This window comes from Abramis brama (assembly GCF_963993115.1).
Source record: "Abramis brama genome assembly, chromosome: 23".
Taxonomy (NCBI): domain Eukaryota; kingdom Metazoa; phylum Chordata; class Actinopteri; order Cypriniformes; family Leuciscidae; genus Abramis; species Abramis brama.
This window is the reverse complement of record NC_139985.1, coordinates 29,516,033-29,533,290: the sequence shown is the minus strand read 5'-3', so window position 1 is coordinate 29,533,290 and position 17,258 is coordinate 29,516,033. Positions and strand designations below refer to the sequence as shown.

The following is a 17,258-nucleotide window of genomic DNA, read 5'->3' as shown; positions in this document are numbered from 1 at the left end:
AAGAAATTAACAACACTATCAATAGCATAAAGTCACTCTCAGAAAAATAGAGAAATATATCCTTCAATGAAAATTTTAAATCACAATTGATAAAGTGAGAAAGATAACAACCCAAGCTCTCCCAAAGAGGCTTAACCTGATCACAGCGGTAGAATAAATGAAGCAGAGTTTCTTCCTCAACTTTGCAAAATACACACAGGTCAGAGAGATCAACAGAAGAGGCAATTTGTGAGTTGGTTGGGTAAACATTATGAAGAATCTTAAAGTGTACCTCTCTGATTTTATTGGACATGCAATATTTCTCTGGGAGTAACCACGCCCTCTTCCAGTGAATACTGTCAAAAAAATTATTCCAGAAAACATCGAGGGGATGTGTAAACTGTGTAATGTAACAATAGCTTTATAAGTTTACTATTACATTTTTTATCAATAAGGCTAACTCCATCCAATAAAAGTTTGGCCATAATTGCTTTTCTCTCATTGAAGAAAAGATGTGTTTTAAATAAATGCACATAGGAGACAAAGCTTTGATGACAGAATTGAAAGTTCTAGCAGGCAGAGGAAAATTATACAAAGTCATAAATTCTTCATATTCCAGTATACTGCCATCATTTTTAAATAAATCCAAAACAAAAACAATACCTATATCATACCACTTACCCATAAAAAATTACTTGTTTCGGATTAAAATGTTCAAATTATTCCACAGAATTTCTTTGTGGAGAGAAAAATTGTGCACATAACACAATTTCCAAGCAAGTAAAACTTGTTGGTGAAATTTGGAGAGAGAAATCGGTAATTTAGAAGGGGTGAAATTACATTCTAAAATAAACTCTAAACCGCCTAATCTACGAAATATGGCATTGGGGATATAGTACCAAATTGAACCATTACCGCAAAGACATTTTTTTAACCAACTAATTCTAAAAGAGCTGACTAATTCTTTAAAATGTAAAACTTCCAGTCCACCCTCAGAACGTCTATTAGACAAAGCAGATTTCCTAACTTTGTGAGATCTGTTCTTCCAAATAAAATTCAATAAGATTTTGTCACATCACAGATTTTGTCACTAACAAATAAAGATAAAGAGGGATAAACACAACGAGACAAACCCTCTGCTTTAGAAATAAGTACTCTTCCATAGATTGACAGATCTCGTTGTAGCCAACAATTAAAGATGGTTCTTGTTTTGTTTTTGTTTTTTATGTGAAAAATTAAGTTGTTGGCGAAGCAATCTATCTTTAGTAAGGAAAATCTTGAAGCCTGAAGCTTCAGAGAAAGAATTAATAATATTGATACACAGGGGAATTTGACTTTGGTCTTTAAGAAATAGTTGTATCATCAGCTAGTTGAGATATTTTAAATTCTTTACCAAAAATAGAAATACCTTCTAAACTGGGATTTTGTAAAATAACAATTGATAACAATTCAACAGCTAACAAAAAAATAAATGGGGAAATGGGGCAACCTTGGCGCACTCCTCTATCGCAATTAAAGCGTTTAGTAGTTTGAAAACCAACCAAAACTGAAGAGTTAATGTCATTATATTTTAATGTGCTCTCCCAATCTTTAAAGTCAGCATGAAATACGTTGGGTTGACGTCACGCCATGTCGTAATTACAACTTGTAAACTGGGAATTTTCCGAGATCTCCCACTTGTAGCCTACCACTTGACTGCTGCAGATTCATATTGGTTTTGATAGTATCGCCATAGAAATAAAAAATAATAAGTAAACATCATTTTAAATTCGAGGACTGAACATCATGTGTTGAACTGACCTGAACGAACACAAAAATAGACCTTCGTCAGGTTAGACTCCATATTGAATTCAACGCAGATGAAAATGAGGAATAGACATATACTCTTATTACAACGGCACACACTATAAAGCTCATAGATCATGTAATTTCTGTTTGTTTTTCATAAAGATGTTTTGTCAGCTGAACAACCGCTATGTTGTTAAACAACAGTCCAATCACTGAACCCGCTGTAACTCTGTCCCTCTCACAGACTTGTTTTCATTCCTATCCAATATTCCATAAAAAATAGGAATTGTCCATTTTGATTTTATGCTGAATTTAAAAGAGTGCAATGCTATGTTTCTAAGGGAAATGTGATTATTTAGATGCAGTTTTCGTGTCTCGCTCCATCACAGTAGTTTCAGAGGCTGGTTTACAGAGTCTCCAGCAGGGGGCAGCAGGCGCGCGGCCGAGGCAGCGCGCGCCGAAGAAGAAGACCAGTGTCGCACGTGGGGTCAGAGAGTGAAGTCAACACGAGATTATTGTGCTTAACCTGAGACTGTATAACCCGTGACTTTACTGTATAAACCGCGACTTTACTGCATAATCTGAGACTGTATAATCCGCGACTTTACTGTATAATCTGAGACTGTATAATCCGTGACTTTATAACCTGAGACTGTCTAACCCGTCCGGAACACTATGAGTGTGTCGATGCCCCAGAAGCGCTATTACCGGCAGCGCGCGCACTCCAACCCCATGGCCGACCACACCTTCGAGTAGTAAGTGTGTGTGTGTTAGTCCGGTGTGCCCGCAGGAGATGGACTGGGCTCAGCTTTACTGTGTGTGTGTGTGTGTGTGTGTGTTAGTCTGGTGTGCCCGCAGGAGATGGACTGGGCTCAGCTTTACTGTGTGTGTGTGTGTGTGTGTGTGTTTCAGGGGCGGATCTAGAAAAATATTTATGGGGTGGCGAGAGGGGGGCAGGAATTTTTGAGGGCTGGCAACATATGGCAGACGTATATATACTGAATTTAATCACAGTTTGATGAGAATAGTATGTACACACTACAAAAGGGCACAGGCTGCCATTTACAAACTCATACAGACAAACTTAATCTCATGCAATCAATGTCTTGCATTTGAGGTTTCATGTGAAACAGTTCATATTAGGAATAAGTGACCATACAGTGTGATCTCACTTAATAGGAGATAGAAGTATGATAGACGTTAGGGGCATTATCACAGGAAAGGCATTAAGGTAAGACACGGGTGATGAGTGGCAGATGTGTGAGAGAGCCAGCGTTAGTACAAGAAGAAACTAGACGAAGAGAAGCTTACCCATGAAGCTCTATGGCTGAGCTGTACTAAAGTGAGCATAAATACACTGGGGAAATAAATGGGTCACGGCACTCAAACAAGGTACTAATCGCTTTTATTGTTTACTCACAACACACATTCTCCCCATTTGTCCCTCAGTAACTTGATTTTTTTTTTGACAGATGAGGTCTTTACTGAGAAAGTGATGAGAAATACAATACAGTATATACAGTATTCACAGCCGTTAAGGCGACATGAAAGGGACATGTCATGCATGTAATATATGAGCTGCTGAATCAACAAAATAGACCAGGTTGAAATCACAAAAATGTGCCTAAATAAAAATCCTCAGGCATTTTTGAGTAAAAGTTGGCAAATAGACTATTCTAGGGGTATTTTTTATGCTGAATCCATTTTTGCTGTTTGCCAAGCTGTATCTCTCTCTTACATGAAACTCAGTAGAGTGCAAAATCCAAGATGACCGCCTCATACACCAAAATGAGCAAATTTCTCAGCACTGGCTCAAAGATAAACTGTTTTTATTGTGCTATAGCATTTATTGAGTAAAGGAAACAAACAGAATAGTCAGAACAAGTTAGTCATTCTGTCTTACAATATTTCTGGTAAACACTGACTTGTAATTTTGTGTATTTGAGTATGTCCATATAAGAACATCAACATCATGCTGGTGGCAGCAAAAGGCCTATATCTTAAACCATCATCCTATCACATTATGTTTAGAGTGTTTATTACTTTTCAACATTTACATGTCCATGTAAACAAGTTTAAGGACTTAAATTTAACCAAACTAAATTCTCTTTTGGTTTATTTATGAAAAAGATATTCTCAGAAAGATTGGTTGTAAATATTAAGAATTGAGACAAATTAACAAATTAGCAAATTACCAAACCATATCACGGTAATGTGTCACACCACTAACATTAGCTTTGAACAGATAAAGGAAATAAACACAGTAAACTTGGCCTAAAATTACCTTATAAAGTTGGACATAACATTAGCTGAATAATAACTATAATATGAACTGCATGGCATATAAAATGTAATGTTATTTAAACAATGGTGCAACAATATTCTCCAATATGATCACAACAACACAGAGCAGTGCTCTTATTCAGTTCAGCAATTGCTACATTCTGCATCACTTGTCTTGCACTTGCATGCAGCAGAGCAACGCAGACGAGACTTTTTACATTTACATCGTGCACTCATACATCTTAAGGCGCAGTTGCAGCTGATCAATTCCAAACAGTAGTCTGACTAACCGAGGTTACGTTAGGTAACCAAGTACGTTTGGTTGCTTACGCTACGGGAACCCCTTGTCAACGCTGTGCGCACCGAGCATCCACTGCATGAGTCCCAGAGAAGCCCGGGGAACACAAAACATGTGGGAAACAGGCGGCCAGCAACGCGGGCCAGCAAATGTACATAAGCACTTCATAGGGAAATACAGAGGGGCTCCGCCGGTCTATGTATAGAGAATATCGCCCTTAGTACAGCTCAACCAGAAGAGCTAATAGTCACGTGAGAGTAGCCTGCACACGAACAACCTGGGCAGAACATACACACCACTTAGACTGATAAAAGTTTAGCCTGCAAGGCGGGAACTTCCAGGTTATAAAACTTAACAAATGTAGAGGGGGAGGCCCAGCCTGCCGCCATACAAATGTCATGAATAGAAATCCCGCTGGACCAAGCACACGACGAGGCCATGCCTCTAGTGGAATGGGTCCTGATGCCCATAGGGCACTGCAGGTGTTTGGACGCATAAGCTGCTGCGATAGCGTCCACTATCCATCTGGACAGGCTATGTTTCGAGGTGGCGAGACCCTTGGTGCGCCCACCAAACGAAACAAAGAGCTGCTCAGAACGCCTAAAGGCGGCGGAGCGTGTGATGTAGGCTAAACTCTCAGCGCCCTGACAGGGCAGAGGAGGTTATCACTGCCCTCGCTATCGGATGCTGGCAGAGCCGATAGGGAGATGATCTGCGCCATAAAGGGAGTGCCAATCGCTTTGGGGACATAGCCATGTCTCGGTTTGAGGATGACTTTAGAGTCATTTGGTCCAAACTCGAGACATGTGGGGCTAACTGATAGCGCGTGTAGATCCCCCACGCGTTTTACTGATGACAGAGCTATCAGAAAAACGATCTTGAGCGAAAGGTATTTTAGGTCCATGGATTCTAACGGCTCAAAGGGAAAAGCTTTCAGGGCCTCTAGGACCAAAGAAAGATCCCAAATAGGAACCGAAGGGGGTCGCAGGGGTTCATCCTCCTGGCTCCTCTAAGGAAGCGGGTGATGAGCTCGTTCCTTCCTATCGCGTGGCCGTGTGTCGACTCTGCAAACGCTGCAATAGCCGCAACGCACACTTTGAGCGTGGAAGGGGACCTGTCCTTGTCCAACAGCTCTAGAAGGAAGGAGAGCACCCACGAAACCCCACATGTGCGTGGGTCCAGGCTCTTTGTAGCGCACCATTTGGAGAACACTGACCATTTAGACGCGTAGAGTCTTCTCGTAGAAGGAGCTCTAGACTGCGTGATCATGTTCACGACCCCTTCTGGCAAAGCAACGGTTATTTGTTGATTATCCACGCATGCAGAGACCAGCGCTCTGGATGGGGATACCGCGAACGCATAGCACAAGCGGTGCCAGACCACGTGCTGTTCTGTGTTCTGGACAAGAAGCACTCTGTCAATTGCTTCTCTGTGTTGAGGATCGTGAAGCTTGCCTCTTTGTGCAGCTGCTTTTAGTGTCAAAAGGCCCTGTTCATTGTATAGCTTATCTTTCTTGGATTCTTGGCATATAATGCAAGTATCCAATGACATTGACCGGTCAGGCTTCAAACTACACACAGCTTCCATAATTGGTGATCTTGACCAATCTGACCAACTTCATGGGTACAATTCCACAACTGGAAATATTTTGTGTTGGTTCATGTCGCTCTTTGGATATAAAAATTAATTCTGATGAAAAATACGATGTGTGGAAATAACTGCAGAAAGTAATAGAAAGTAGAAAGTAGAATAAAAAAACCTCTTGGATAACTCTGAACTCAATTCACACACTTTGATCCAAAGACAATAGTATGCATGTGACTCCAAACAAATGACTCTCGCATTTTAGATATTCTGTTTGTCCATTTGAAATAAGGAGAAAAACAGATATTTTCATGACTACAATGAGAAGTAATGCAATTATCATTGTCACATATAAGTATATTAATTCCCACCTAAATAAACTCTCGTTAATTGATGTCGTGCATGATGTAAAGTTTATAAATATAGAATTTTCTGACATTATAGAGGTCATCTTGAAGTTTGCGCTCTACTGAGTTTCACATAAGAGATACAGCTTGGCAAACAGCAAAAATGGATTCAGCAGAAAAAATACCCTTAGAAAAGTCTGTTTGCCAACTTTTACTAAAAAATGCCCAAGGGTGTCACATAGGGGTGTGACGAGACGCTTACTCCACGAGACGAGACGAGACACGAGATTGGGTTCACGAGAACGAGACAAGACGAGATTTTTACACAATTTTAAGAAATCCTCAATGATGAAATATATGAATGGAAAATAGTCTTTTATTCAACTGAAAATCACAAAATGCAAAACAATTTATGTGCATTTTGAAATCAACTTGTAATGAATGTTATTTTACTTCTCTTTTAATGAATTCTATGCAGTAAAGGACATGCAAACACTGCAAAATGTTTTGCTATAAACTCTACTTCTCCCTGTACGATTTCACATGAGAAATCTAACTCCTTTCCACAAATCGAACATAAAAAAATAAAACAGTATAAATAAAATAAATATAAATAACTGAAATAACACTTTAAATGCAAACAGTAAGTGTGTATCCATAATCAAAGTACTGCTCTCTCAAAACTACAAGTTCAAACAGAAACAATGTTTTTCTTCAAGCATGAAAAAGAGATAAATTAACTAAGATAAGCCTAAGATATGGTCATGTTCTTTTTCAAGAATATAAGCATGTCGACGATTTCTGGCAGCCGTTGAGACCTTTGGGCAGGGCTGCACGATATGAGGAAAAGCTGCGATGTGCGATAACATTGTTTAATATTGCGATGTCGATATGACTTGTGATATGTGAATGTTAGCTATACTGTTCCCATGTCTTAAGCCCTATTCGCACGGGATTAGTATTACCCCTGGACCTCTGTAATTAAGAAATTACCCCCTGACGTCTGTGTTTTTGGTGGCTCATTCACACGGGCAAATAAATGTTCGTAATTCCCTCGAGTTTACGGACTTTACAGCGTGCGCCCACCCATTCACACTTCACTAGCTGAACGTGCTGAAACGAAGATCGCGCTGCAGTATTGCAATTCAAAAAAATAACTTATTTAAAACCAATTTATTAGAGAAATATATTATATATATATTATAGAATATCATATTATTGTATAAATATATAATATATCTTCTTTTTCTTTTGTTCTTTGTCCATATTTACAACAAGCCTGCCTGAAGAATGTATTATAAATACCGAAACGTCGCGATAGGCTTGTTTTTCTATTCATTTTATTTGGTTTATTTCATTTTATATCATTTTTACTCTTTCACACTTTGATTTCTTGAGATACTTACAGGATGGACGTCTTTAGAGGCCGTGTGAGACAAAGAAATGCTCCACGATACAGACTACTAAATTACACTACCACAAAAAGCGTCCAAACTTTCCAAAAGTGCTTCCATGTTGCGCCGAAATACTTAATTTAATGTTTCCATGACAACGGTCCGAGTTGAGCTTCCGGATCACGTCTTTACTGTAACGTTAGTTTGTTTTCTCTTTTGCAGCAATTCATAGTTTTTATTGGAGAAAAACTATAATCGGATTGGAGTAGAGCATATCGAGAGATTTTATTGTTAATACAGTTTTAATACAGACGTAAAATGGACTGTTAAACGGCCCATAATGGTTATTACGTTCTTTAGAAAACGATAGGCTCACAGAAAAACAGCCCAAATCACAGACATGGGGATTCGCACGGGACTGGTATTATCAGAGGACCCATGTGTTGGCCAAAATACGGTAGGTAATTTTCGGGGGAATTTTTACAGACATTTTTACAGACATGGCAGATTCGCACGGGATAAAAATCACAGACGACCTCTGCGATTATTACAAATTACCGGAGGTCCCTAGGTAATACTAATCCCGTGCGAATAGGGCTTTTGTGCTTTAATAGGTTCTTTGCGTGATAGGTCAAATGTTTATTACCTGCCTGGTTCAGATTACACTATTTTGGCACGATCCGTTTCGTGGAGACTCGTAAAGTACAACGGGCGTCGGGACGCAAGATTCGATCGTTTCATTTCGTATAGTGTGTCATAGTGGGCGACAACGCGTCTGTGATGCTTCACAACAGAAAGACTAGCATGTTTAATTTTAACGGTCCTCCACGACGGGTTGAGTGTGAGCGAGAGTGAGTGAGAGTGCGGTTACAGTGAGTGTGCGTGTGTGCACGCGCGAGTGAGTGAGCGTGTGTGTGTGTGTGTGCGCGCGCGCGAGTGAGTGAGTGAGCGAGGGACAGTGAGTGTGTGTGTGTGCGGAGTGTGTGTGTGATTGGCCCGGCACACAAATGATTTTAAAGTGGCAGGGGCATCTTCAATACAAATTTCACCCTCACGCTGACATCACAACAACTCACGAGACAAAGTTTTTTTTTTTTTTTTTTTTTTTTTATACTCACGATACAAAATTTCACTCGACGAGAAATCTCGTCGCGTTTTAATCTCGCGATCACACCCCTAGTGTCACATTATCTGAAAATCGACCTAGTCTAAAAAGGCTCACAGAGTTACTAAGGCTATGTTACATCCAAATCTCCACTAACAGGAGAGTTTCTTATCCACTAACAGGAGAGTTTCTTCTCCACAAACCTGGAAAGAAGTCACATAAAAATACATTTAGCTCCCAGTCTGAAAAAGTACAAAAACATTTTGTGAGTAGGTTCATACAGGCCGTTTCTGGACAGTTTTATACTATATATACTAAAGAAGAAACATTATAAAACAACAACAATAACAACACTGCTTCATGCTCAGCAGGATTTACACCATTTACAAACTACAAATGCTGCCTTTCCTCTCCATTTCTGTAAGATTCAAAGTAACTTTACAATGTTTTCCTTGACAGACGTTGAATCAGTATTAGCTTTAGTAGCCGACTTTACACAGAACAAACGTCAGACCTAACTATAGGCCTATGTGTAGTTAGCAAAATAACGTTCTTCAACCTGATTTTTATCATCTCTAAATCAGCATCGCAACTATGCTAGTACTGTGCTTTCATTATGATTTCATATCTTGGTAGATAGTTAATCCGTTTTCTCCTCTTTCCTCCTGTGTCTCCTTCCCTCGCGACTCCTGGCTCCCTCGCGCCACCGCTCTGCCGTCCTCTCTGCCGTCGTCTCTGCTGCTGCACTCTCTGCCGTCCTCTCTGCTGCTGCACTCTCTGCCGTCCTCTCTGCCGTCCTCTCTGCTGCTGCACTCTCTGCCGTCCTCTCTGCCGTCCTCTCTGCTGCTGCACTCTCTGCCGTCCTCTCTGCTGCTGCACTCTCTGCCGTCCTCTCTGCCGTCCTCTCTGCTGCTGCACTCTCTGCCGTCCTCTCTGCTGCTGCACTCTCTGCCGTCGTCTCTGCTGCTGCACTCTCTGCCGTCCTCTCTGCCGCTGCACTCTCTGCCGTCCTCTCTGCCGCTGCACTCTCTGCCGTCCTCTCTGCCGCTGCACTCTCTGCCGTCCTCTCTGCCGCTGCACTCTCTGCCGTCCTCTCTGCTGCTGCACTCACTGCCGTCCTCTCTGCCGTCCTCTCTGCTGCTGCACTCTCTGCCGTCCTCTCTGCCATCCTCTCTGCTGCTGCACTCACTGCCGTCCTCTCTGCTGCTGCACTCACTGCCGTCCTCTCTGCCGTCCTCTCTGCTGCTGCACTCACTGCCGTCCTCTCTGCCGTCCTCTCTGCTGCTGCACTCACTGCCGTCCTCTCTGCCGTCCTCTCTGCTGCTGCACTCACTGCCGTCCTCTCTGCCGTCCTCTCTGCTGCTGCACTCACTGCCGTCCTCTCTGCTGCTGCACTCTCTGCCGTCCTCTCTGCTGTCCTCTCTGCCGTCCTCTCTGCAGTCCTCTCTGCTGCTACACTCACTGCCGTCCTCTCTGCTGCTGCACTCACTGCCGTCCTCTCTGCCGCTGCACTCACTGCCGTCCTCTCTGCCGTCGTCTCTGCTGCTGCACTCACTGCCGTCCTCTCTGCCGTTCTCTCTGCTGCTGCACTCACTGCCGTCCTCTCTGCTGCTGCACTCACTGCCGTCCTCTCTACCGTCCTCTCTGCTGCTGCACTCACTGCCGTCGTCTCTGCTGCTGCACTCACTGCCGTCCTCTCTGCTGCTGCACTCACTGCCATCGTCTCTGCTGCTGCACTCACTGCCGTCGTCTCTGCTGCTGCACTCACTGCCGTCCTCTCTGCTGCTGCACTCACTGCCGTCCTCTCTGCTGCTGCACTCACTGCCGTCCTCTCTGCCGTCCTCTCTACCGTCCTCTCTGCTGCTGCACTCACTGCCGTCCTCTCTGCCGTCCTCTCTGCTGCTGCACTCACTGCCGTCGTCTCTGCTGCTGCACTCACTTCCGTCCTCTCTGCCGTCCTCTCTGCTGCTGCACTCACTGCCGTCCTCTCTGCTGCTGCACTCACTGCCGTCGTCTGCTGCTGCACTCACTGCCGTCCTCTCTGCTGTCCTCTCTGCTGCTGCACTCACTGCCGTCCTCTCTGCCGTCCTCTCTGCTGCTGCACTCACTGCCGTCCTCTCTGCCGTCGTCTCTGCTGCTGCACTCACTGCCGTCCTCTCTACCGTCGTCTGCTGCCGTCGTCTCTGCCGTCCTCTCTACCATCCTCTCTACTGCTGCACTCACTGCCGTCCTCTCTGCTGCTGCACTCTCTGCCGTCCTCTCTGCCGTCGTCTCTGCTGCTGCACTCACTGCGGTCGTCTCTGCTGCTGCACTCACTGCCATCCTCTCTACCGTCCTCTCTACCGTCCTCTCTGCTGCACTCACTGCCGTCCTCTCTGCCGTCCTCTCTGCTGCTGCACTCACTGCCGTCCTCTCTGCCGTCGTTTCTGCTGCTGCACTCACTGCCGTCCTCTCTGCCGTCCTCTCTGCTGCTGCACTCTCTGCCGTCGTCTCTGCCGTCCTCTCTGCTGCTGCACTCTCTGCCGTCGTCTCTGCCGTCCTCTCTGCTGCTGCACTCACTGCCGTCCTCTCTGCCGTCCTCTCTGCTGCTGCACTCTCTGCCGTCCTCTCTGCCGTCCTCTCTGCTGCTGCACTCACTGCCGTCGTCTCTGCTGCTGCACTCACTGCCGTCCTCTCTGCCGTCGTCTCTGCTGCTGCACTCTCTGCCGTCCTCTCTGCTGCTGCACTCTCTGCCGTCGTCTCTGCTGCTGCACTCACTGCCGTCCTCTCTGCTGCTGCACTCTCTGCCGTCGTCTCTGCTGCTGCACTCACTGCCGTCCTCTCTGCTGCTGCACTCTCTGCCGTCCTCTCTGCCGTCCTCTCTGCTGCTGCACTCTCTGCCGTCGGACACTGGAGATCCGCGCTCGTAAATTGTCAAATTGGCCATAACTTTTAATTTGTTGCTGCCAACTGGGGTGGCATTTGCCACCCTATGCCACCCCAGTAGATCCACCCCTGGTGTGTGTTAGTCCGGTGTGCCCGCAAGAGATGGACTGGGCTCAGCATTACCGTGTGTGTGTGTGTGTGTGTGTGTGTGTGTGTTTGTGTGTATTAGTCCGGTGTGCCCGCAGGAGATGGACTGGGCTCAGCTTTACCGTGTGTGTGTGTGTGTATTAGTCTGATGTGCCCGCAGGAGATGGACTGGGCTCAGCTTTACCGTGTTTGTGTGTGTGTGTGTTAGTCCGGTGTGCCCGCAGGAGATGGACTGGGCTTCGCTTTACCCGCAGTTCTTCCGCGAGGGAAACGGGAGCGCGCAGGTGGAGTTTGCGGACATCGGCTGTGGATACGGAGGACTTCTGGGTAATCTACACTTATTTCATATGTCTGAGAAAATATATAAATGTATATTGATAAAATATATTGGCCCATTTTATTTTAGAGAGTGTGTGGTTCAGGACCAAACTCCCCCACAAAGACAGAAGTTTGTATGGCCAGCAGTCGAACACTGGGAGAGCCAGCTCAATGCTGGAGGAGGTGTGATTGAGGGCAGCAGGGGGCGCTGTTCACCCTGCGGTGTGTGTGGTGAGTGAGGCCAGCAGGGGGCGCTGTTCACCCTGTGGTGAGTGAGGGCAGCAGGGGGCGCTGTTCACCCTGCGGCGTGTGTGGTGAGTGAGGCCAGCAGGGGGCGCTGTTCACCCTGTGTTGTGTGAGGGCAGCAGGGGGCGCTGTTCACCCTGTGGTGATTGAGGGCAGCAGTGGGCGCTGTTTACCCTGTGTTGTGTGAGGGCAGCAGGGGGCGCTGTTCACCCTGTGGTGATTGAGGGCAGCAGGGGGCGCTGTTCACCCTGTGGTGATTGAGGGCAGCAGGGGGCGCTGTTTACCCTGTGTTGTGTGAGGGCAGCAGGGGGCGCTGTTCACCCTGTGGTGAGTGAGGGCAGCAGGGGGCGCTGTTCACCCTGTGGTGATTGAGGGCAGCAGGGGGCGCTGTTTACCCTGTGGTGATTGAGGGTAGCAGTGGGCGCTGTTCACCCTGTGGTGTGTGTGGTGAGTGAGGCCAGCAGGGGGCGCTGTTCATCCTGTGGTGTGTGTGGTGAGTGAGGCCAGCAGGGGGCGCTGTTCACCCTGTGGTGAGTGAAGGCAGCAGGGGGCGCTGTTCACCCTGTGGTGTGTGTGGGTCCTAATGCCCCAGTCTAGTGACGGGACACTATACTGTCTAACAACACTGTCCTTCGGATGAGACGTTAAGCCGAGGTCCTGACTCTCTGTGGTCATTAAAGGAACACTCCACCGTTTTTTCATATTAAACTGTTATTCTCTTAAAGGGATAGTTCGCCCAAAAATGATATTTAAGCCATGATTTACTCACCCTCAAGCCGTTCGAGATGCATATGTCAATCTTTTTTCAGACGAACACATTTTCAGTTATTTTAGAAAATGTCTTAGATCTTTCAGTGGTTATAATGTGAAGCTATGAGGTCCAGCTGCATCAAGTCGCAAAATGTGCATGCATCCTTCACAAAAATAATCCATCCGGCTCCAGGGGGATAAACGAAGGCCTTCTGAGGGTAATCCGTGCAGTTTTGTCGTAAAAATATACATATTTAAAACTTTATAAACTAAAATAACTGGCTTCCGGTGGCGGTCGGCGCGCGTTCATGGAGATGGATGCTGGCATATGACGTAGGACGTAGCGCAGGAAGCGTCGTGACGTAGAACGAGCGTGACAGCGCAGCCAGAGAGCAGAGCAAAACAAAACTCTACGTTCGCTCTACGTCACGACGCTTTCCATCTCTGTGAACGCGCGCCGACCGCCACCGGAAGCCAGTTATTTTCGTTTATAAAGTTTTAAATATGTATATTTTTACGACAAAACTGCACGGATTACCCTCAGAAGGCCTTCGTTTATCCCCCTGGAGCCGGATGGATTATTTTTGTGAAGGATGCATGCACATTTTGCGACTTGATACAGCTGGACCCCATTTCTTCACATTATAACCACTGAAAGATCTAAGACATTTTCTAAAATAACTGAAAATGTGTACGTCTGAAAAAAGATTGACATATGCATCTCGAACGGCTTGAGGGTGAGTAAATCATGGCTTAAATATCATTTTTGGGCGAACTATCCCTTTAACTAAGACGAGTTGATACACACCTCTCTCGTCTCAGTGCGTGCACTCAATCGCTCTGGCGCGCGGTGACACTTTGATAGCACTTAGCTTAGCCCAGTTCATTCATTAGGGACCAAACAGAGATGAAGCTAGAAGCGACCAAACACCTCCACGTTTTCCCTATTTAAATACAGTTACACGAGTAGTTACACGGCCAAGTATTGTGACACAAAATAAAACGTGGCGCTTTTCTAAGCGGGTAAAAAGGATAACTATAATGTATGGCGGAATAGCACTGGGAGCACTTCGACTCGGCGCAGTAAAAAGTCACGCCTGAAAAATCCTCTCCCCCTCCCCCTCTCACTTCTGTCATTAGAACCAACGCGACTTTTTACTGCGCCGAGTCGAAGTGCTCCCGAGTCCCAAGTGCTATTCCGTGTAACTACTCGTGTAACTGTATTTAAATAGGGAAAACGTGGAGGTGTTTGGTCGCTTCTAGCTTCATCTCTGTTTGGTCCCTAATGAATGAACTGGGCTAAGCTAAGTGCTATCAAAGTGTCGCCGCGCGCCAGAGCGATTGAGTGCACGCACTGAGACGAGAGAGGTGTGTATCAACTCGTCTTAGTTAAGGGAATAACATAGTTTAATATGAAAAAACGGTGGAGTGTTCCTTTAAAGGATTAGTTCACTTTCAAAAAAATGTTTGCTGATAATTTTCTCACCCCGATGTCATCCAAGATATCCATGTCTTTCTTTCTTCAGTTGAAAAGAAATTAAGGTTTTTGAGGAAAACATTACAGGATTTTTCTACACAGAATGGACTTCAATGGCAACCAACTATCCCAATGTTCAAAGAAGGTTCAGATGTCCGTCTCAGTGCAGCTTCAACGTCTCGACACGATCCCAGTCGAGAAATAAGGGTCTTATCTAGCGAAACGATCGGTCATTTTCAAAAAATAAAAATAAATAAATAAATATATATATACTTTTTAACCACAAATGCTCGTCGTGTGCCATCTCTGAGATGCGCCACGCATTATGTCATCACGTTGGAAAGGTCACGCGTCACGTCATTCAGTATAGTATAGTATAGTTTAGTACAGGACAGTAGTACATATGAAAGCAATATGTAAATGCCTCATTCATTCAATATAATGTACAAATTGTTTTCAGCTATTCTCATTTTATAAGTGCATATATCCTCAAATAATTTAGAGAGTATTAATAATTCATATAGTCTTTCTCAACATATAAATGTCATTTTATTGTTTTCTTGTCTTATTTAATATTTAAAAGGCTATCTAATAATAAGAGTCATAATAAGGCCAGTATGAAGTATTCATAAAATGATGATTTCTTCCTAGTAAGCTGTAACTCGTCGTCAGCGCAGTGAGTGTGTGTGCTGTTCCTCTGCTATATCGGGTGTTAGTTCTCAGTGTAGTTTATAAAGCACATGATAGTTTCAGTCTTTGGTTGTGTGAAAGATTGCAGTAATCACTGACTCTGATTGGCTGATGCAGTTTGACCTCAGCGGTTAGCATTAGCGTCAGGGTTAGCGTTAGCGTCAGGGTCAGGATTAGCGTCAGGGTTAGCATCAGGGTTAGCGTTAGCTTCACCTGTGTTTCTGACTCTGATTCAGTGTCACTGCATCTCTTTATCATGATCGGTTATTCAGAAGTTAAGATTCCCCTGTTCTCACGCTCTCAAACTGTTCGCTCTTCTTCCAGAGTTTTTATAATAAACAAAAAGTGGATATTTGTGAAAATGTAAGCATTAACTTCTATAGTACCACCTTATAGCTTCACAACATCGAACAACATATAAAACCTGGAACTAAGTTGGCTTTCTGAAGGCATGACTACATCCTAACCTGTATAGTTCATCCGTCGACGTGAGGCTCGCCGTGAAGCTCTGTTCTGCCATCGCGTCCCTCGAGGTTTCACTGTACATGTTCAGACTGAACCACAAACACTCGAGGAAACGCCTTTAGTCGCTGCGTTCATGATCTGAAAGGTCATGATTGGTCTTCATGCCACAGCTAGCAGAGGGTAAATGTAAAGCTGTGAGCAGATCGGTGTGTGACATCAGCAGATCTCGGCTAGTTAATCTGGAGACCAGAATCAGATCTGAGATCTTCATCTGAATAATTACTGTAGTCTTTCTGAGCTAATTACTCTGTTTGCATCATTGATTCTGTCATTTTATTTCTGTGAAGCTGCTTTGAAACCATCTTTAAATCATGAAAATGTGTTGAAATGTGCACTTGAATCTTATTCTTGCACAAGAATGAAGCGTTTCCGCAGATCTATAATCGTCCCTGAGATCATCTGAGCAAAAATTGGTGATGATTTTCCTTCTTCGGTTTAGAGTTGATTAAGTCTCGCCCATGGGTTGCATTGAACTCGTCTGTGTTCGTTAGTGTGACTGGTAATTAAAACCCTGTCAGGAGCAGGTTAGTAAACTGTCCTTTAACTGAAATATACTTACAAACCTGTTTGTGTTTCACTTCATCAGTGAATCTAGCGTCTCAGATTTCTGTAATAATTCTGATGAACACGGTCAACATCTGCTGAGCTTATAAAACACTGATTTAACTCTTCACGTGTGCCGGCCTCAGCCGCTCTGTTCCCTGTTATCACTCCAGAGTTCTTCTGGGCTTCATCTCACGCTTCTCTCAACATCACTGTGACTTCAGGTCATTCACTGCGGCTCACAGACATTAACATGTTTCCTGTAAAGCTGATTTGTGTTCTGAAAAATACTGATAAACATGTCTTAAAATGTTTAACCTGACATGAAAAAAGAGTTAGATTTGAAAGCCTGTGTGTGTGATGCACTGGACTGATGATGGTTGGTTCAGACGAGATGTTAATTGCTGTTAACGTTCCTCTGGTAGTTCGGTTGTCGGAGCTGTTCCCCGACCGGCTGATCCTGGGATTGGAGATTCGGGTGAAAGTGTCGGATTATGTGCAGGACCGCATCCGCTCGCTGCGATCGGCAGAGCCGGGCCGGTACCAGAACATCTCCTGCCTGCGCAGCAACGCCATGAAGTACTTGCCCAACTTCTTCACCAAGGGACAGGTAGTGTGTGTGTGTGTGTGTATCAGCTGATGTGTGTGTGACGTTAGTAATGTGTAAATACCCAGAGCACATCTGTGTGTGATCATCCATCAGAGACTAATGTCCGTCACCGTTTGCTCTGACAGGACGGCTCTACAATAAACGCCAGAATGCTCACCGTCAGCGCTGATGTAATGTTTCCTCTGTGCACCTGTTGATCACTCAGTGACGGCCGTGTTGAGGTGTGTGTGTGTGTGTGTGTGTGTGCGTGCGCATCAAGTCAAGTCACCTTCATAAAGCCCTGCACAGGTCAGAGGTCAGATCTAAGCC

General features: G+C 44.7%; 1 protein-coding gene across 1 annotated transcript in view; it reads left to right on the top strand.

Moving 5' to 3' along the window:
* Nucleotides 1–2,232: 2,232 nt before the first annotated feature.
* The window catches only part of mettl1 (methyltransferase 1, tRNA methylguanosine), a 37,103-nt gene continuing 22,077 nt past the window's right edge, over nt 2,233–17,258 (top strand). Inside the window, exons 1-3 of the mRNA XM_084100536.1 lie at nt 2,233–2,522; nt 11,999–12,117; nt 16,765–16,949. Of these exons, the coding sequence (XP_083956662.1) occupies nt 2,443–2,522; nt 11,999–12,117; nt 16,765–16,949 (384 nt within the window). The 5' untranslated portion in view covers nt 2,233–2,442. The remainder of the gene's footprint in view (nt 2,523–11,998; nt 12,118–16,764; nt 16,950–17,258) is intronic.